We start from the raw sequence: 22,644 nt of genomic DNA, 5'->3' as shown, positions 1-22,644 counted from the left end.
ATTTAAATAGCTCATAGAGACTCTCAAAAGCACACATAATTGTTCCGTTAAATCGCAATGTTTTACAAACATATAAAAAGCAGCTGCTAAACATTTGGCCCCTCTTCTGCTGTGAGACACGGGTGTTACTCTGCGTTGTGCGTTTATGGGGCTGCTGTGGCATGGACACTTAGGCTTCGTTTTGACACGAAGGTGAAATGAAGGTGTCAAAGGTCATATCAGCTGCCCAGCTCAAAGTCTGTCTCATCACAGAGGTCAGGACAAGAGGAATATTTCAGTCGGGAGAACTTCAGACAGAGGTTGTCTCCCACCTCGTTCATATGGTGCAGCACCTGAGGACAAGAGGAACAGTCTCAGATTGTGTGTTATGTTTGATTCAGGGGAAGAATTGAGGTTTTAAAGGCTTAGAGAGCAACGTCATGCTGGTGAATGTGTGCGTACCTGGTTCAGCATGGCTCTGGTGTGCGTTGCAGACAGACAGAAGCGAGCTCGGGCCTCTGTAATCGGCGTCGCTGGAAAGCCGACGACCACTACGGCAATTTTCCTCTCCAGCATTTCTCGAGCAAAAGCCCTGGTCAAAAATACAAAAGAGAAAATATCACTTTATTTATATTGTCATTAACAAATGGCTGTAAGGACTAAAAGTAAATCACATCCAAAGTGAACGTTTTGATCGTTTACAAGGTTTTGAGTGAGACTATCTCTGCATCAAGGAAATCTCTATTAATTGGACATCAATTGTTGCCTTGCTAATACAACACGTATCCTACATTTCTGCCATTTTAAGGTTAGAAGTCTGAAGACCCCACACGCCACCTCAGAATGAGGAAGTCTCATCACATTGAAAGTCATAAGGAATGCTTCTTCAAGCCCCTCCAAATCCTCAATTATGTAGTTGGGATGTGTGGCATCGTTAAATTAAAAAGAACACATAACTAACAATTTTAGCATATCTCTGATGACTTCTACTTTAATGCGTCCGATCAGTGAATACCTCTTAATTTTGTGGCAAAGTGGACAGTTTGGAGAATTCAAACCATACAATGTGCTTGAAAACGGTTAAGTGAATCCGACGCCGCCAACGTTGACAGTCTTGTATATTTTAGATGATGTGGGTGTGCAGCGCTATGTACAGATGGTCGTGCAGAACCTCAATCTAACACCAGCACATTTAAGATCAATTATATTTAATAAGGACAGTGGTAAATGGCCAGAAGTAGATTTGATACACAGTAGTAGCTACAGATACATTACTTTCATACAGTGGTTATGAAATACCTAAGGAATGCACTTCAGACAGTTGGAAAACTGTCTGAAGTGCATTCAAAAAATAATACTGGTTAAATTGTACTTTTCTTTCCATCATCATTAATGCCCATGGAAATTGTGCACTGCAAAACCAGAAGCTGCTGATTATGGCAAATGACTGGGTGGGATTGGTCTTTTCATGGATATTAGTGGTGACTGGCATTGAAAGACACTTCATACCCAATTGATTATACCTGAGAGGCTCAAAGAATCCTGGGTTGTACCTAACCAATACCTGATGTTTCCTCTAAAGTGGTTACAGTGAGCCAGTCTACACAGACACGGTCTACACCACGGATTCATCTGGAGTGTGCATCACGGCAGCCATCCAAACCACTCAGAGAAATTGATTGTGACGACGAGGGATAGTAAAGGTGATACTTATTGTTCCATAATTAGTCTATGCTCAATGAACACCCCGATAGTCTTGCTCTTTGAAAGAGGCAGGTGTTTTTTGGTGAGCGTTTAAGTGTACTTACACCACTTTGCCGGGCATGTAGAGCAGGATTGGAACCACAGGTGAGTCATCATTGCCGTAGATGATGAAGCCCATCTCCTTCAGCTTGGCCCTGAAGTATCTGGTGTTCTCCGCCAGTTGGCGGATCCGCCTAATGCCTACAATTAAAACGAGCACACCACCAGATAAGCATGAGTAAAACACCAACTCGCTGCTTTTCTTCAATGCATATTTCCCCTGTCCTCTGCAGGGAGGGACACCACTTGTCAGTAGCAGCTAATGTAGTGTGAGATCTCTGCAGTGCCATCTCATCCTGAGTCCTGCACCTCCATCTTGGCCATTCCAGCCTACCCTACGAACTTGCTCATGATCACAACTCAGCTGCGGCAGCAGATGGTTCAGTTTTGTCCGCCTGACGGCATGGTGTACGCACTTGCACGCTGCCAAAATAAGGGCTTGCAAATTGGACACGATGGATTTCGCACAAAATGAGCGACTGTGGACTGCCGCTGGAGTGCAGCCATGACTGAAACGCAATACATATAATACTAAACTATCACCTATATTTCAGATAAATGTATTAGAGAACAAATGAAAGACAGCAGAGGCGGCCCGCCCTGCTAACCCCCTGTGTTTCCAAATGATGTGAATCACTGGGGAGCCTGGTGCTCCGTGGCTGAAGCAGAGTCTTGGCTCGGCTCAGCCTTGGAACACAGCTTTGTTTCCCTCCGATTACCTGGTAAAAGATTGGCAGTTCTTTCATGGGAATGTAAGAGAGCACTTTACATCCCCTTATCTCAGCGGAGAAAGAGAGGGAGGGAACACAACATTCAGGCACCCGCCGAAAAAGCACTGGCCCCATTTTATAAATTGGTCCTCTCTGCTAAGATGGAGGGCAAGAAGGTCAAAAACCTGCTGCCAGACTCTGAAATCATTTGAGTAGGTGAGAATGTGCGGAAGTAGCGGTGTGTGTCAGGGCTTTTCCCCGTTTCAGAGCTCCAGTTGGCTTTAAAGTGCGAAATTCAACATCAACGAGAAAGATGGGGGGCGGGGGGGGAGGTATAAAGAGGTATAAAAACGTATAGGGCATATAAAGAGTATGAGACGTTTCTTGTCACAGTGGGCTTTTATAGTGTTGTGATGGATGTTGGAGCCGACGTTTTATAAGACTGCACTGTCTGCTGTGTTCCCTGCCCTCTCAAAGACAGGTCAAGACTCATTTTTCCACAACAGGTATTTCGCTGGGCTGCGTCAGATGCAAAGCATGTCTGGTTCAGAGCCAGATGAGAAAGTTACTCATCTCCGCATGAAACTGCGATACACCTCAGCCGTGAGACGCCAGGCTCTAATCTTTGGAGCGATCAACCCATTTCAGCACCCTACGGCGGACATGTTGTGTATTTTTTGTCTTACGGAGCACACTTTAAGGCGAATCAGGCGTTGCGGCGATTATCTCAGGGTTGGGCGGCAGTTTGGCTCATTCAAATTAAGCGACTGCACAACGATTAGCGTCTTTTTTCACTCGTGGCAGGGCTGTACAGCTCTGGATTGTTGGTTATGTGATTTGCCACCGCGGCATGATGTTGATTTACGTGTCTCCAAAAGTTGATTCTGTTTAAACTGTTTGCCCCTTATAGTCCCTATCGCTGTAGGTTAAACGCACTACGACTGGAGTTCTTTTTACTGCAACACCTGTCCTAAGTTCTGTAGATCTGTACTTACCACTACTATCTCAACCATTACATACACTAACTCTATTCCCACTACTTCTCCTTCTATTACAACTACGACCAGAACTACAACTACAATAACTCATTGCTCTGGTAGTATTGCAACTGGTCTGATAATGACTACTCCCCTGCCCTAATGTCTGATGCCATTTAAGCAGAAACTTTTCAGAGGTACAGTGTTCCTCACAACACACACATGAAAATGATTTCCTCCACGTTAGGGTCACGTGTGCTCAGGGACTGATGCATGCCCCCCCCCTCTTTCTACCACTACAGACCCCCGTAATTGCTACCACGTTCTCTGGCCAAGCAGCTGTTTGTCTTTCCCTGCAGGTCTGGACTTACTCCTAATGCTAACATTGGTACCGTCCTCTGGATTTGGTTTGCTATTGTTTCCATTAAAATGATATTAAAAAGGTGTAAAACATTTTATATGCCAGACATAATATTTATCCTTGTAAAGAACATCATGTTTGACGAGCATGTGGATCATAAGACTGAAATTCAGGGGGACGTTTCACTGGGGGAGAGTGGCAATGAGCTCACACGCTAACCTTCTGTGCTCCCGTCTTTTCCCATGATGCACTTCATGGCGCGTATGATCTGCTCAGCGACAGGAGGGGACATGGCCGAGGCGTATACGGCACTGTGAGAATGACTGCGCAGGTAGTCCACCAGGTCCTGCAACATGGGACACAGTGACACACAGAAAATCAGCAGAGATACTAGATGTTCACAATACATTTAGAAAACAATGTGTTTATGTGTTCACTGACATAAACGGTTCATTTCAGATCTTCAATGTGACAGAAGTTTGGCCCTGCATTTTTATTGTAGCACCACTAGAGCGAGCTCATGTCTAGTCACCACCCGAGAATCGATTAAAATACCTCAAGTCATTTCTCTGTCATTGTGACCATCTTGGCATTGACTGTAGAGTAGCTCTGGACCCTTTCCTGCTCTCTCTCTGAGGTAGCCAGCTCACTAATTTGAGAAGCAACCATTGCTAAAAAATGAGCCAGAATGAGGACTGCCATGCTCGTTATTCCTAAATGTCAGCAAGAGATTCATTCTGCAAGTGGTTTGTCAAGAGAAGAGCAGAGTTTCAGGAAACCGATTCGGTCATGGGTCCCAGGAGCACGAGAGTGTAAGTGGTCTGAGGTTGGAAGCGGCGCCCGGAGCTGTGACGGGGTGCTGCTCAGTGGCTGCGCGGTGGCCAGTGGGTGCGGGGTGATGACACGTAGCCGGAGATGCTGTCTGGCCACCATTTCCACTCACAGCCATCTGTCCCCACTGGGCTGAGGCTGCGGCTTCCTCACACACACAAATGAGGGGAGGGGATTTTAGGGGAAATGCTCAAACGTAGGATAAGAACCCTGAAACAACCTGACATCTGTTTTCGTTTAAGGCAGGGGATTTTGACCGCTTTAGGGCCCTCGCAGGATTTCACTGTGACCAAGATAAACCAGTTAAGGGAACACGTCCGAAATCCATCTCATGTCTGCGGCGTGGACTGACAGCTCAGAGTGTTTCCTCAGCCACAAGGTGGCCGCAATACTTATGTGGTGATACATGTCCACAGTGCCACGGACTAGGAGTGGTGCCAGAACAGGGTACACACTTCAACGGATGTATTTAATCTCACTGCAATCCAAGTTTTGAGTAAAGGGTTGATGAATAAAAGCTTCCTATGTGCAAGGTTGAAGTGAATTAGAAGGAGCTTGGAGTGTATTTATTGGGATATTTATTTTAGGTCCTCTCATAAAATAGCTATAACATGACTGTTTTCCTGAACACATCTGCAGAGTCTTTTGTCGGTCAACCCGTATCCACTTATTGTAGGATTTGGGGGATTTCACCGCAACAACAAATACGTCAAATCTAAAGGCTTTCTCTCTCTTTTCCTGCCGGTTTCTTTTTTTCAGGACTTTACTACAGCCAGCTGTCAAACCAGGCAGAGTGTTCTTACTTCAAACATTATCATGCTTGTTAAAAGGCATCCTGTTAAATCTGGAGCGCAGTTCCGGCGCCCGCCACAAGAAGGGGCTGGCCCTCTGCCAGCTTTACCTTCTTATTATGGCAGAGCAGGGCTGAGCCAACATACGGCGACAGAATACCTAATTCAAGCAGCATGGCCGTTTCCTCTGTTGCTTTCTAATCAACTGCCATGTTGATTAGTATGTACTGAAGTGCACTTTTTAATGGAGTAAAAAGGAATTATAAAGGCCCGGAGCCACAGCCTGGGGAACATTTGTTGGACACGTGCGAGCTCCGATGGAGGCAGGGTGTGATGGAGCGTGTATGGTTGAAATCAGACCTGGGTAAAAACATATTTGAAAATACTTTGTGTGGTGTGTTTCCACCTGCCATGGAGCCATATGGGGTAATGCAGTCACTGTGTTCAGTTAGTTGCCAGGTTGTTTAAACAATGTCAGGAAAGTATCAGAAATTCATCTCAGTTATTTGATTTTATAAGAATGGCATTTTACTTAAGGCTGTCGAAATTGTTTCGGTGCGATTTATCCCACCTACACGCTGTATATTTTGAAATGTATCTTGACCATGTTCGGGTCCAGGAGGATTATTTTTGCTTAGCAACCAGACTAGTTTCTATCTTAACTTATTTTTGTCTTCTATTTTTTTGTATAGGTCTTTTTATATTGCTTTATGTTTTCCTTCACTCTACACTGCCAGATATCTAATGAAACCTGAAAGCGTTAGTAGGCCTACCGCTATAATAAATGTGTGGAAGAAATTAGTATAGAGTGAAATTCTATGAACATCATGTATAAAACGATTAAAAAAGAAAGAAAATTGCATTCATAATAAATAAACAGTGATATAAATATACTGTGGACTACACACAATAAAATGAAAGCTGAAAAAGCTAAAACAGAAAAGCTAAAACTTCACAGTTACCTTTTTCCCTGCGATGTAGCCTCCAGCAGCCCCAAAGCTCTTGGTGAAGGTGCCCATCATCACGTCCACATCAGCTGGGTTCACATTGAACAGCTCGGTCACCCCCCTCCCTGATGGTCCCACTGCTCCGATACTGTGGGCCTCGTCCAGGTACAGATATGCTTTATACTTCTTCTTCAGAGCGATGATCTCAGGAAGTCGCACCACTGAGCCCTCCATGCTAATCACAGGACAATCACACAAGCAAAGCACATGGTTACAAAAGGAACAACATGTGCACATTTCATCAATTATAAACCACACTCCTAAAGGGATTGGGCTTAAAAAAGGAAACGAATCTGACCCCGGCCTCACTTTATCCACTGCAGAGCATCTGTACATCTGTAAATGCATATTACATAATTTGAGATTCTTCCAAGCATCTTCCTGCTGGACTCTTTCACTTCACTCCCACCTCTCTCCCATCTCTTCCTCCCCTCTGCTGCAAGCCTTTTAAGGCTGCAAACAGACAGCATCGGTGAGTGTATGGCTGGAGAAAATAGAGCAATCCCAGACCTGCTATCCTTGCTATGGCTGAGAAATGACACAAGACGGTGTTACACCAGGGCCGATGTGGACATCAAAGGCAGGGCCAGGTTATAGCTGGCTTACTCTCTATCTGAGCCTTTTGATGTTACAGGGAGGCGATAGATGGAGCATTAGTTCTTGCAGTGCCGTACCGAAAGGTTTCTTCAATGTCTGAGCCTGACATTAGGCATTACTGCCTGATAAAGAGGCTCTGACTACATGCAATTAAGTTGTCTCTCAAATTAGCAGGGTTGTTGTAAAACTAATAGTTATGTTGATACCAACTGATGGCCATGTTCCAGATTTTGCTCTTCATTTGATAAAAAGGGCTGTCGTAAAACAATTAAATAAACGTCACAGCTGACTGACTGTGTAAATGTGTTGAGGACATAGTGACATGCTGACTAAAAGCACGATGAATATCTTTTGTTTTAGTTCAAAAGGGCTGAAATGAGGCTATAAAGAGGGAAGAAAGGAAAAAGAGCATGGCAGTTGGAGCTGGGGGTGTAGCCAAGTCAATCTCTGTGGCTCCATTTGGCCTTGATTTGGAGCTAATGAGCAGATGGAGAGGGTCACTAAGACTCAGGATAGCTCACTGCCGGGAGAGACACACGATACCTTTCTCTTCTCTCTAGTCATGAAACGGTACCCAACCATACAGACACACACACACACACACACACACACTCACACTCACTCACACAGAGTCTATTATTCAACGGTAGGGAAGCAGTTGAAAAAGAGACTATTACAGGCACTGCTAAACACAGGTTGAAAGTTAAAGCTCTCCTCAGGTTACAATTTAAGATTTCCACCCGAGTCTGGCTGTGCAAAATTCTGCTAAAGACCACCTGAAAGCCTACACTTACAAAGATTGATACAACAGCTCCACTTACCAATGATATGAGTCTGTGAGAGAGCAACGACTCTAATGTGCGTGTGTGCGTGTGTGTGTGTGTTTGTTCTTTAATGACGGCTGACCTATAGATGCCTTCCACCATGATGAGGATCTTCTTCCAGGGCCTGTGGGTCCGTGGCTGCCCTGAGCACACTGCCTCTCTTAGCATCTTCTCCAGACTGTGCATGTCTGACACACACACACACACACACACACACACACACACACACACACACACACACACACACACACACACACACACACACACACACACACACACACACACACACACACACACACACACACACACACACACACACACACAATAAAAATTTGATTAAACACAATCATGTTTGCAAGTGTAGTGTCGGCTTGTCATATGACATCACATGCAACTAAACACTTGATATGTAAAAACAAATCCAGTGTATAAAGTGTAGAGTGTAGCACAAATGTAGTACACATGGCACTAGTTTATCTGCAAGTAACACCTTCCACAATATGCACAGCAAATACCTCCGCATTCTGATGCAAATGAACACCTGCGATGTCTGTGTCAGGCAGGTTTACTAACTGAGCTAAATAGGGGTTTGGCCAAAGGTCTCTTCAGTGCAGTCTGCATGGTTGCTTAAAATTAGGATTGAAATTTTGGCTTCAGCAAAATAACTTCCCCTTGGGGTTTAGAGTTTATAGCAGGCGGCACTATTACTGCTCCTCTGCCGCAAACCAGCAGATGGCAGTGTTGAATAGCTGTGGTTCATATAGCAGCACAGTATGACCACCAACCAACCATTTTGAGCAGCGAGTGAACCTGTCACAGCTAATTATCTGTCATAGATGATCGATAACGCTCCCTCAGCACAAAAACAGGTTTACTGAAGAGGCAGCAGATGCTCTCCTGATAAAAACCACGACGGAGCACAACCAGTGTTTCCAACATCAACGTTCAGGAAACCTGACAGTGACATCCACAGGGGTTTGTTGAGTGCACAGACAAGAATGAGAAAAAGATGATTTCACGGTTAAGCACTGATTTGAGATAAGCTCCAAGACTGTGCTGAGGGGGACGGTGAGTCTTTGCTTCGACACAAGAAACGTGCATACAGTTGTGGGTATCTACAAAATGTTATTATGTTATCTGTGCACTGACCCTCTGGGTGCACTACTGCTACTAGCATTATAGACAAAGCCTAACCTCCCATCTATGGGATTAGTTGAAAGAATAAGAATGACAACCTTCAAAATGAGCATCCTTTATCTATGACTATGTGAAGAATTTCCAACACGTGAGCCTCACAGTACTAGACTGGACAAAGCGGTTCATGTGCTCTCTGATATGAAATTCCAACCACACATTTCAAATGCTATAAATAAAGGATCTCTGATATTTAAGACAGAGGTTGCACCAATAAATGCATACATTGTTTAACTTATCTGTTGATGTGGCTGAGTTGATTGCTCTAGCCCTCTTAGTAAACATTGGCATTGTACTAATAAAAGAGGGAATGAATGTCTGGTGCTGGCGGTATTAAGGAAGGAAGGGGTCAGCTACTCAGGTGCCTGAGGGCTCTTTGCCTGTACACAGGCCTCTGGGATCTGCTTGGAGGACCCATGGCTGACTCTGCTTGTACCTGTCAGGACGCATTTGTTACCACAGGACTGGCTCGTTTGTCTGTCCCCTGAAAGAGCGGTGGATGTTTCCAATGTAAGCACGATGAATGTTGATGAAACAATTCTCCCTTATCTTATCTATTGACAATATATAACTGGATCATAAAATGGAGAGCATTTCGTTTAAGTAAGGTGACATTTTCATATAAAACAAACTTTGATTTCTGCTGCTCTTCTGCTCATGTCGTGACTGTGAACTGAACCCAAAGCTTTTACATTTGCTGCTCTAAACACAGAATGTTAAGTAGGTCTTTCCTAAGGCAAATCCTGTACCGCACAGAAAGTAATGTGCTTCCCACAGCAGCAACAGTTTGGAGTGAATAGAAGCAAAACTAAATAATGTGAGCAGTGGTGGTGGCACAAACGAGAAATTCAAACGTCAACACATAATCTATGGCAAGGTCCATCCTAATGCCATATCACCAATGTTTGTTTGGCAGGAGCAATGAATGTTAAGCACCATGTTGGCAAACTGAAACAACACATTATGGCTTGAATAAAGCACACGTGTTGTTGTAAGGCAGAAGCACCGTGACTTATGTTAGAACGAAAGAGTTACTGGACTTACTGTTGTGTTTGAACACCCGGATCGTTGCTCCTGACAGTCTGGCCCCTAAGATGAGAGATGTGTGATTGAGCTCATCGCTCAGTATCAAACCACCCTGGAAATCAGCACAGAGAAAAGATTGCGTTCGAATTCCCCCAAGAAAGCGATTCAATTCCAGTGTAATAGCTGAATCACATGCTCCTGCATTCTTAAAATGAAACCGCACAGTATTCCTGTATATACATTACACTGAGCATTTGGTAATAATCTTTGATTACCGATACGATGATGGCATTTGCATAGACAGTGTAAGATGTTTCGAATTTAGTGGTCTATAAATTAGCTATCATCAGCATAACCGCATACGGATGAAAATCATACAAGTGTGTGCTACCAACCTACAAAATCGGTTTTCTGCAAGACTGCATAATTTTCTATGTATTTTCCATGTTTTGTTGCTTTGTACTGTGTCCTTGTGCAATTTGCTGTACAATAGTTGTTGCTCTAAAAGGATCCTCGTGGCCAATTACATGTCAGCCCACTCCTCTCGCCCCGCTTCCCATCCATGCCTCCATCATAATGCTTCATCTCTAGGTCCTTTGTGTACGATAATAGTTGTATCTACTGCACATGTTGCCTGATGAAGTTTCGACCGACAGACACATCACAGTTTTTTCCTAATGAAGAGTATAGTGCTTCATATTCCATAAAAATCAGCATGCAAATTAATTCAGCTGTTCCACGAAATTCTCTCCAGAACATTAGCATATTCAACACTGAAGCTCTAAGCATTTGACTGCATTAGTTTGAATGAACTCTTGTAGAGGGTATGTTGACACCGTCTCAGCGATGGATACCCTCGGTTTGGCCTGGGGTCCAGCTGGCCTGGTTCCTGGTCTACAAGCAGCTGTCACTCTAATGTAGCTCTGCCTGCACAGCCTGTCCCTGTAGGATAGAGTTGGCAGTGTGGGTTGACCCCCCCCAGCCCCTGCAGGGTGACTACGGGGGCTGCAGCCTGAGGGGCTGCCGCACCTCTTGAGCTGCATAAACGACCCCGTTCTCATCACTTAAAACCGCCGACCTCCCCTTCTTCCTGTCCGTTCCAATCACCGATATCCGCGCTGTGTGTTGCCCCTGGTAGCCCGTGGCTGTCTGTGTGAGCCAGGCTGGTGTGCCGACAGGCCATAGTATGGTTAATCAAACCCTGGAGTAGTGCTCTTGACAAAGCCTGCCCCTTCCTCGTCTATGTCACTGAAAGCAGCTATGTATGCCCAGAGCCTTATTCTCCTGGCTACTGGAATGTTTAATTATGATTTTAATTAATGGTGGGTGGGTCAGGAGTTGTTCGCAGCTGAGTTTAGTTGACTGTTATTCATTAATTTAGGCCATATGCAAGGAAGGAACAAAAGCTAGGCTAATTAGATTAATTTCTGCTGTGCTGTAAAAATGACACCCATATACAGTAGGACTTCCTATATTCTGTATGTGGCATTTAATGTGTTAAGTCACAAACCTTGCCGATGATTGCTGGAATGTTCATTGAGTTGGTGGCGAAACCCATCCCCAAAATCATGGAGGACTCTACTCTGAGGAAATTGGCCACAAGTTTCTCCAGCTCTTCGTGGATGCTCAGGGTACCTACAAGACACAAATCACAGGGGGGTAACTCACCATGAAAAGATCACTGTACCTGCTGGTTTATCCGGTAGTCCTTTAGACTTTGTCTTTCTGTCATCTAGTCACAAGCCTTGACAGAGATGAAAGGCTCGTGATAAAAAGCAAGAGGCCCACATGAAACAGCCTGGACCACACAGCATCAGCCAGCAGCTCTCTGGGCATTTGAAAAGATTTATAAAAGACTCAAGATGTGGTAAATTTGTAATTTAGTTCAACTACCCTTTTTTTTCATCCCAGGTAATATCGAAGCGAGTCAGGTCTAAAACGGTTCTGCGGCACAATTTGGGACTGAGGCAGCTGGTTATAACCCAATGTGGCAGGTGGGGACCAGAATTCATTTAGAGAATTTATCACATTGTTATCTGTCACCCGACATGGTGTTTTTCTATTTTGAGCAATAAAAATGGGATTTTTGGGTGCTTTCGGTACTGCCCCTGTGACCAGCTGATAAAAAAGAATTACTGGTATAATTGTGAGTTACAGGGAGAGAGGTAGGCAGTGAAAGAGGTTTAATGATAGAGTACATCACTACTTTGAAGGTAAAATTGCCAACATCACAGCAGAACACGATAAAAAACGGTCAGTAAAAAGATCTCTATTAAACATTTATATATAGCGCTACAAGAAAACACTACAAGATGAAATGACTTACCGTCAAAGTAAATAAAAACGAAGCTGGGTTTTGAGATGTTGTGATGTCATTAGGGCAATCCTCATAAGGATATACTAGTGCATACATTTTTATATACATGGGATACTAATCATTCAATGATTATTAAAAAGTTCACAGACTGAATGTCTCAGGAAGGAGTGGAAAATGTGTATTAAGATATGTGTATAAAACAATAACACAGTGAAGCAGCTCTGTCTTTATACCAGACAAATCGATTCATACATTTCCTCAACCACTCAGGCTCACATTCCCTGCTGGCATGTGCGGCATTTTTGATCGGACCGCATCGGCATTTGCTCTCGACATAGAACATTGTACACGAGGTCTGGAAGCTCTGCAGGTGAGAGAGAGTCCTTATTAGATCTCACACACTCGCTGACTTGAGTCAGCTCTTGTGTCATATGCATCTCAATAAGCTTGGTCCCCTCTCCCTGAATTACCAAGGTCACCTCTCTGCCGTCACAATCATCAAGCTGTACAACAATCTGCAAGGTTGGAGAGCATTGCTGTGGAGGGACAATAAAGATTGTGCTTGCAAAACACCAAGCTAAATCCGTCTCTTGATTGTAAACCTGTGATTAAAGTTACTCTTCAAAAGGCTTTTACAACAAGAGAAGAAAAAACAAACCAAGCCTGGATGAGTTAATCATTTCTATCACCAATGTCGACTGGACCCTCAGCAGACAAGTACAGCGTTTATGGCTTGTTTTTAACTCCTGTACATACCAAACAGCGCTATTATATTAATTTATTAATCTACACATAATGGTGAAATACTTACTACAATGTGCTTGGTAGCTGCACACTTAGTGTGTTTTGGTAATTTGTCATTCATTTGAATGCATGACTTCATTAGAGAATATGCTGTATGTTAATGATTGCAGGAGAAGCTGGACCAGTGAGCTATCCATTAATACAAATCTTTGAATGTTTGACATGTTAGTGTATTTACACTAACATATATATATATATAGCCTTGTGGCAGAATTATTTAACTGAATTTGACATTGTGTACAAATAATCGCTAGGAGTCTAAAATTGAACTATAGTTTCTAAAATGATTTCATATCAGATAATGTAAAAGGAGAGATGAGATGAAACATTCGAAAAAGAACCTTGAATCCAAAATGTGAGAGGCACAGAAAAGAGTGACATATTCTTTACGGGGAGTCACCACAGGTGAATAGGGTCGACACTTTTACGAATAGATATCGACATGCAACATACGCAAATGAGGCATTATCTCATTAATTAAATATGTGATAATTAGCATACTTTGAGAACAGAAATCTAAACATTTGATAAAACTAGGTTCATCATTCTTGCTTCATTTTATTGACATATTAGAGTCAAACATTTTAACTGAGGGAATTCTGGAAATATCTTTGTATCACTTCATAAATTAGAAAACAGCCATAAACAAAAAAAAAAATCATAATTTTCGCCATGTTTTAGGAATAAAATGTCATGTAAATCAGACCAAGAATGATGAACCAACCCCGCTATAAAATCCTACAGAATATAGATAACTATGAAACTTCCCCAGTTGATAACTTACATTAAGACAATTATTTCATGTATTACAGTTTTCTGGAAATGTTATGTTTCAATATGCAAACAATGTATTATCTGATACAAATGCATGCAGTTAGGAGAAATCTACAAATACAAATGGACAAAGTAGTAAAATAAACACCTCAATGTGTATTTTGTATTTTTCCATTCCACTAGTCTGAAAGAAGACATGTTATGGAATAAAGCTAGCCCAAAAGTGCTTGAAAAAAACCCATATTTTTTGCCTGTAGTTTCTCGCCTTAAATCGTCATCATTTTTGTTCTGAATAAATTGAGTGCTTTTAAATGAAATAAAAACACAGCCTGTGTATCACCGATACAAATGGCTGCATGTAAACTAAAACACTGGAGATGGTGTCACTGCTACTACAGAGATAGTCGGGTCAGAGATATCCAACTCCATCTGTCATTCAAACCCAGCGAGGCCTTCACATTAACTAGGCTCCTGGACTGTGTCAATGCCATCAGAGACTGGACGGCAGAAAACTGCTTACAACTCAACGACAATAAGACGGAGGTTCTAGTTATTTTCGCCAGATGAGTTTGTCCCTATGATCAGGCAGAGTATTGGTCCACTCTCCTCTGCTGCCCACTGCCACCTGCGCAATCTAGGGATTGTCTTTGATCGATCCATGTTGTTTGACCCCCATGTTAAGCAGCTGTCCAGATCATGTTTCTTCCACCTAAGAAATATCAGTAAACTGAGATCTGTAGTATCAACACCTGAACTAGAGATGATCATACACACATTTATCTCTTCACGCATTGACTATTGTCACACACTTTTCTCATCACTCAGTGTATCTGCTCTTAACCGCTTGCAGGTCATCCAAAACGCTGCCGTCAGATTACTCACCAGGACAAGTCGACGGTCTCACATCACCCCCGTACTCGGATCTCTCCACTGGCTCCCTGTAGCTTTTAGGATACACTTTAAAATGCTCACTCTCATTTACAGAGCACTACACGGTCAGACTCCTATGTAGCTGATCTACTTCGCCCCTATTCACCCCTATTCTGTCTGTCCCACGCACTCGCCTTAAGACCAGTGGTGACCGAGCTTTTGAGGCTGTAGCACCGAGGCTGTGGGATGCTCTGCCTGCACCTCTACGCCTCGCAGATTCTGTGAACACTTTCAGAAACCAGCTCAAAACGCGCCTCTTTAGACTGGCGTTTGGGTAAAACCCATGTCCTAGACCTGCTTTTAAACCATGTTTTAATTTTGAATTTTCTGTGTGTATGTAAATTATTGGCCCTGTGGTCACATTGTGATTTTTATGCTTGTAATTTCTGCCCTGTTAAGCACTTTGTGACTTTTGTCTGTGAAAAGCGCTTTATAAATACATTTTACTTACTTACTTACTTTAATAATTGATGCTTAATAAGGTCTCAAGGGAGAAATGCGTGTTGTTCCTTAACCCTCACAGTGAGCCAGCTGAAACACGGATTACAAACCCAGGGAAAAACAGTCCCACTTTAAAAGAGAAATAAAAATATCAATAAATCATGAATAATGGATGGTGCGGAGGAGTCTGTGTGTGTGTGTATGGGGGGGGGGGGGGTACTTGCACTCTGACAAACAAACGTATAACTAACCATCACATGCCCTTTAATTCCTCTGGTCTTCTCTGTTCTTGTCAAACTGCTGATATCATGAAACACGAGGCAGCCACTCAACCCGCTCTGAGCTTTTTATGTCAGCTCGCTGCAAGCCTGCTCTCAGTAGATATACAGCACGGTGGTGTCATAAACTCAACATCATCGACAGTAAGAAAAGGAACTACCTTTTCCCAAGTCAACTTTTTGGCCTGTTCTGTGAGCTCCATTGTGTTTACCCAATGGCATCTTTTCACCAATAAACAGCTGACTCAGCCGATCATCAGATTTCACTGCCACATCATTGCTGTGCCGTAACATGAGATCCTGGCGCACGCAGGCACTTGAACACCATCGGAAGCGGGAGGATAAAACACCATTCAAAATTCATCTGAAGCCATACAGTGCCCTCCAGAATTATTGGCACCCTTTGATAAAAATGAGCAAAACAGGCTGTGAAAAAAATTCTTTGCTGTTTATCCTCTTGGTCTTTCACTCAAAAATATTCACAAAAATGTTACCTTTTCATTGAAGCAAAATTATTGAAAAAAATAAAATAAAATGTTGACATTAAACAAATATTTTTCTCCAAAACATGTGTGCCACAATTATTGGCACCCCTAGAACATCTCATGATTAAACTCTAACTGAAGTATAATTCCAGTCATATTTTACATTTTTAAGTTCACCTGTTTGATTAGGAACTCTTAAGTGGTCAACCATGACTTCCTGTTTCACTGGGGTATAAATGTGAGGTGACACAGGCCAAATGCCCTTAGTCATTCATCACCATGGGAAAGACCCGAGAACACAGTGACGATGTGCGACGAAAAGTTGTTGAGCTGCACAAATCAGGAAAAGGATATAAGAAAATCTCTAAACAGTTGAAAATACCCATTTCCACTACCAGGGCAATAATTAAGAAGTTTAAAGCGACGGGAGATGTTATGAATCAGCCTGGAAGAGGACCTGTGTGTACATTGACCCCACGCATCGTGAGGAGGATGGTTCGACTGGCAAAAGAATCTCCAAGGATCACAGCTGGAGAATTGCAGAGGTTAGTTGAGTCTTGGGGTCAGAAAGTCTCCAAAACTACCACCAGACGCCACCTACATCACCACAAGTTGTTTGGGAGGGTTGCCAGAAAAAAGCCTCTGCTGTCAATCAACAACAAACTAAAGCGCCTACAGTTTGCCAAACGTTACTGGGACTTTCAATGGGACTGGGTTATATGGTCAGATGAGACCAAAATAGAGCTTTTTGGCAACAAACATCAAAGGTGGGTTTGGCGTAGACAGAAAGATAGCCACACAGAGAAGCACCTCATACCCACTGTGAAGTATGGTGGCGGATCTTTGATGTTGTGGGGCTGTTTTTCTTCCAAAGGCCCCAGACATCTTGTTAGGATACATGGTATCATGGACTGCATCAAATACCAGCAGATATTAAATGAAAACCTCACAGCCTCTGCCAGGAAGCTTAAAATGGGCCGTGGTTGGACCGTCCAGCAGGACAATGATCCGAAGCACACCTCAAAATCTACACAAAAATGGTTCACCGACCACAGAATAAAGGTTTTGCCATGGCCACCACAGTCCCCCGACCTAAACCCCATAGAACATCTGTGGGATGAGCTGAAGGCGAGAGTCCACAAGCGTCGACCTCGGAATCTGAAGGATCTGGAGAGATTCTGCATGGAGGAATGGTCTCAGATCCAGTGCCATGTGTTCACCAACCTCATCACGCATTATAGGAGAAGACTCAGAGCTGTTATCTTGGCAAAGGGAGGCTGCACAAAATATTAAATGAAGGGGTGCCAATAATTGTGGCACATATATTTTTGAGAAAACTAGTTGTTTCAGGATAAGAATTTAATGTTTCTTTCAATTATGTTACTTCAGTTAAAGGTTAGATTTTTGTGAATATTTTGAATAAAAGATCATGAGGATAAACAATAAAGACATTTTTTCACAGCCTGTTTTGCTCATTTTTATCAAAGGGTGCCAATAATTCTGGAGGGCACTGTAGATCCCACTTCCATCTGATCCTTTTCTGTTCTATCACTTCCGCCAATCCATCATCTTTAACCGCTTATCCTGTTCAGGGTCGCGGGGGGGGGCGGGGAGCCGATCCCAGCTGACATTGGGCGAAGGCAGGGTACACCCTGGACAGACTATCGCAGGGCTGACATATACAGACAACCATTCACACCTACAGGTCATTTCTCTCACTTCAATCACATAATATTCCTTCTGCATCGTTCCTAATGGCCAGGGTGTTTCAAGGCATTACATCCCACTGTGGTTTTAATTTCCTCCACTCCTCAGTATGGACCCGTATGTAGTGATCCCAGCTTGTGTCCAAACGGTACATAATTCAACAAAGGTTGAATAATTTACATTCCACTGCAGCCACTGAAAGATAATCAAACACGCGGGCAGTAAAACTGACGAGAAAGATAATAAATGATGGCATATGTAATGAGGGCGATGGAGTTTCATTACCAGTTTAATACTCAACCCAGTCAGTGTCATCAGGGTCTGCTAGAGACTTTTTAAAATAGATGCACATGTAAGAAATGTGAAGCACTGCACGATGAAGTGAAAGAGACACCGCCGTATGCTCTTTTAACTTGAATTATGAGGTGGATCTTACTTTGCTCAAGATAAAGTGAATGCCCTTGTTGAAACTAGCTTAACAGAACAAGTGCCACAAGTTTTGTTTTTATCTGTACAACTGCACGTTGACCACAAACTCACCTATTTCCTGCCTTGTGCTGCAAACCCCGACCCCATAGTGCAGCGTTTTGTCCGCCACTGTTTTCAGGAAGTCAGTGTTGTTCTCAGCAAAACCGAGGTAGTTGTAGGAGCCCATGTTGATGGCATTGTGTATTGTCCGCCCGGTTAACCTGCAAGCATGTTAACACCAGGCATCGTTCAGCCTGTCTCCTTTTATTTCCACACACAGGCAGAGAATTAAATCACATAGTATGAAAAGTAATCAACATTCAATTAAACATAATTGCTAATCATAAACTTGTTTCCTTGTCAGTGGAGTTCAGTTCATTAAGGGGGCAATTATAATGCTGTTTATATAAGCATCAGTGACTGCGTGTGTAAGCAGCATTTGTTAATCATTTTTCCTTGGACAGCTTTGAGTATATAATCACACATTCAAGTCATTATGCTGCACACGTGTACCTCAGCAGGGAATAAACTAGGAAAAGGGGGAAGTTGTGCGAGTGTCATAATCCTTTTGCAATAAGGCAAGTTAAGGAAAGTGCACATGGTCAGTCAAGAGTGCAGCCTTACTGTATGTACATCAGCATCAGAGTTTAAAAGAAATTGTAGGAAAACTGCTCCATTTCATCAACTGACTCCCATGTAAACCTGCACATAACTAAGTCCTACATCCTCACGTCTCTTTGCCCAACCACCACAAGCCGAGTAGCTGACTGCACCATTTCTACTCTTTCCAGTCACGTTAAACCTCTTAATACGTGTAATCCACGCCTACCCCTTTTTCCCTGATTCATAATGTCATATCCCCTCCCCGTGGCTCTGTTCATATTCCTCTTCATAATATATTCCCTGACCCTGCTGTGCAACACAGAGGCATCTTAACTGTATCCAAAAAATTCAGGGCTGACATATCCTTGCTGATGACGTACACCCATGTGCTTTAGTTATTATCTCTCTCGGCAGCCCAATTAACTCCTGGTTATATAGTGTTTAGCCACAGAGGAGGGATGTTTATGTTCATACTTGCTGGCCTGTGTTAAACTGGAAAAATATTCGTATGCAGCAAATGTAAATATGATTATGAGCCTACAGTACGTCTAATCTGCAGTATGTTTTTCATTATAAATGACTGGATCAAAGCACCTGAATGTCCAGTTGTAGTCATCAGACACCCTCTCCATCAAGTCGAAGACAGGTCCTGGCAGGCTGCATATGGGACGGTTCCAGCTGTCTCGTACCCTCATGTACAGGTTTCGAGTGTAAAAGTTCTCAAAATCTTGATAAAGAGGTACGAAATCCTGAGAGCAGAGAACACACATTTTCAGCAGCTTCCTAGCAAGCAAGTAGCAGGATGTCACGGAGTGGCTCAACAATAAGAGTTAGGTTTTTTCTAAGAAACAAAACAGAAGATTCTGCCCATTCTTTATAGTATATAGAGGTGGCTTTTTTCACTCAGTGGCTTTAGCATTAACAAGAAAAAAACTAAACTTTGCCACGTTGAACCTGAAGCTATAGAAATTGAGATTTAAAAGCAGACAATCATTATTTTCTTCAGTTTTGTGTCCGTATACATTTCCTGGCACATCCTCTGAACGTATGCTGTGAGGTAAGTGAAGGTTCTTCTATATAGTAAATGATTTGTGCTTGATGCTCGAACTCTTTAAGACCACACAGGTGTTCACATTATTAGGTCTAGCTTTGTACTAAAGCTGACATTTGTAATTACCTTAGAAACATTCAAACCATCTTTTCAGGTTTTACCTTGGTAGGAGCGTTACATCTACACTACTGTGGCCTTCACATGAACTGTATGTTTTCATACACAGTAATCTCTGCTAGTGTTTACCAGGATAATTTGAGCCTTTGCTTTCATTAGCCCCCTTTGTATTCCACAATTATGACAGAGCCCACATACAGTAAAGCTCTTCTTCCATTTATTGCACAGTGTAAATGATTGCCCTGGTTATTCCTTGTAGACACAGATGTCTCTGCCTATGGACATACTCAGCTTTTGTCTTAAGTGTTTTTTAATACGAGTGACACAAAATAAACCATTAACTACTACCGGCTTAACTTAACTGTGATTTTTGGATTTAGAATCTATGGTAACACAATGGCTCCTATGTGGCAGTGCTCAGGCCTTATTTTGAAACTAAAGCACAGTTACGAAAAAAGAAGCAGAATCCTCTGAGATTTAATTAGGTATTCAACAGATATTCTCTGTGGTGTCCTATCTCACCCATGGCAACATTATAGTGCAGCGGAACATGAAGGAAGGAGGCAGAGAGAGGGCTTAAGAGCAAAAATTGAAATAATTAGGGGAACACAAAATGTGTTGACACCCAAGGCATGCCTGCTCTTCTATTCCAACTGTCTGGGTGCATGTGTGCCTCTACAGTATGTGTGTGTATGCCTGCAATATGCCTATGTTTGTGCTGATAGCACGTTTTACCTACCTTCTGTTCCTCTCTTTCCTGGGCAAGGTTGCACTTCTCTAAGCCCACAGCTCTCAGGAAATCTCTGAAGTAGCCAAACAGCGTGACAATGCCGAAGCCCAGGTATGTCATGACAGCCACGTACATCGGGGCCTGTTCAACGGACTCCTGCTTGTGCTGCCTGGAGGCGACACCAGTCCCTGGGCCATTTTTCTATACAACAAGAGACCAACATAAGCTGCCTTACATTGCAGAGAGAACTATACTATTTGAATTTAAGTGGCTGTAGTTAACACACTAATTAACCTAAATTAAGAGGAGACAGAGACTGGTGCACAGAAGTCACAACACATATTATTCAACACTAAAGCAAGCAAACTGGAGTAATGTTATCGATACATTTCCACAAAGGGATACATTTGTAGACACGCTAATTGCGTGTATATAAACCCACATAAGGGTGCCCACATATGTGCTCGATGGAGCCAATTTGGGCTCAAAACATTGTGATTTCTCTGCAAGTAAATCGATAAAGTCAAAAATGTTTATATGGTCTATGGTGTTTGGGAAGCAGGTACCACCATATTAACTAACATAAGCAAGATGACAAATATGAACGCCGTTTTATGAATGACAATAGAAGTCTTTAGTCTTTATTCAACATTGTTTGGCACCACCAAGGAAATGCGTCACTTCCGGCTACCATCTGTGTCTGGTTTAACAGTCACGCCTCTGATATCGAATTAAAATTGTGTTCTTTGTGCAATGCACGGAATATTATTGTTATTTTTAAAAAGTTTGTGCAGAACACTCTTAGAGGATTGTGTTAACGTGATACCTTTAAGTAGAGGTAAGTGTTGGTGAATGCTAGCTTTTACTAAAACTGATGCTATCTGTCATATCAAGCTCGATGTTGCATAACAAGTTGCATAAATCCTTCAATTGGGTGTCAGGCGTTAAAAGTATTAAAATAAACGTACAAACTTAAGTTGTTGAAGTAAATGAAGCAATTACAGGTGGTGTATACATTCTTAATCAAAGCTAGTGGACATTGCATGATACAAAATAACATTAACACCTTGTAACAAATATAAAGGCTACTATAATTAAACATATAACGTTACATAAATTCAGGAGAACAGACGCAAACAAACCAGGTGAATTATTTGTAACATCAGTAACACACCCACATTATGCAAAGGCTGCAATGTCATTTCCGGTCCCAGAAATATAAAGGAAAACATCGGGAACCCTACTTATCCAGCCGAGCAGCAGGAAAACCTGTTTTAGTGAATGGGAAGCATTCCAGGGCGCGGTCGTTCGTTCATTTATCGCTGTCTACTTTGTCCTGCTTAGTAACTAACAAGTCCTTTGTAAAAAATAGCAACAGCATGCGAGTCATATTACAGTTAACGCTAGTTTAAAATACGGAAACATGCAACTGTGTGTATACATAACTTCAGATACAACGTTATGTCACGACTCTATTAACCTGAAGTTATTGATACCGTAAGACGTTTCTACTGCCAAAGACAGCCCAACTAGTAATGACGAGGATTGAGTTGTTGGTTTCAGGTAAAAAGCAGCGATTAACTCAATAGTTGCTCAGATTCGAGACTATATCTCTCCCACAAAATGGTAAAGTACCTGACTCCATGCGGGAACCTTATTAAAGCAGGTGCACGAAATAAATGGCTCACAAATGCATGTGTGTAAGTAAACCCAGCCGCTGAGGGACGTACTTCTCTCCTGTGGTGAAAGCCGTTTCTCTTGATATCGTCGCATTTCAGTCCATTCAGGCTCAGATGCGGCACGTTGCTGTTAGACGCAGTTATTGCCATGTTCCTGAGC

General features: G+C 42.7%; 1 protein-coding gene across 1 annotated transcript; it reads right to left on the bottom strand.

The window, feature by feature from the left end:
• Window positions 1–218: 218 nt before the first annotated feature.
• On the bottom strand, window positions 219–22,634 carry sptlc3 (serine palmitoyltransferase, long chain base subunit 3). Its single transcript, XM_076077174.1, has 12 exons — window positions 22,536–22,634; window positions 20,815–21,006; window positions 19,502–19,656; window positions 18,377–18,525; window positions 11,611–11,735; window positions 10,119–10,212; window positions 7,963–8,068; window positions 6,415–6,634; window positions 4,050–4,176; window positions 1,788–1,923; window positions 442–571; window positions 219–332 (listed from the first exon to the last, which is right to left on the bottom strand). The coding sequence occupies exons 1-12, from the start codon at window positions 22,632–22,634 to the stop codon at window positions 219–221; spliced, it is 1,647 nt and encodes a 548-aa protein (XP_075933289.1).
• Between the last annotated feature and the right edge of the window lie 10 nt (window positions 22,635–22,644).

Source organism: Anarhichas minor, unplaced genomic scaffold, assembly GCF_050575085.1.
Source record: "Anarhichas minor isolate MPS153535 unplaced genomic scaffold, ASM5057508v1 ptg000058l, whole genome shotgun sequence".
NCBI classification, from domain to species: domain Eukaryota; kingdom Metazoa; phylum Chordata; class Actinopteri; order Perciformes; family Anarhichadidae; genus Anarhichas; species Anarhichas minor.
Note: the sequence above shows the minus strand (reverse complement) of the source record. Positions and strands in the feature narration are given on the sequence as shown.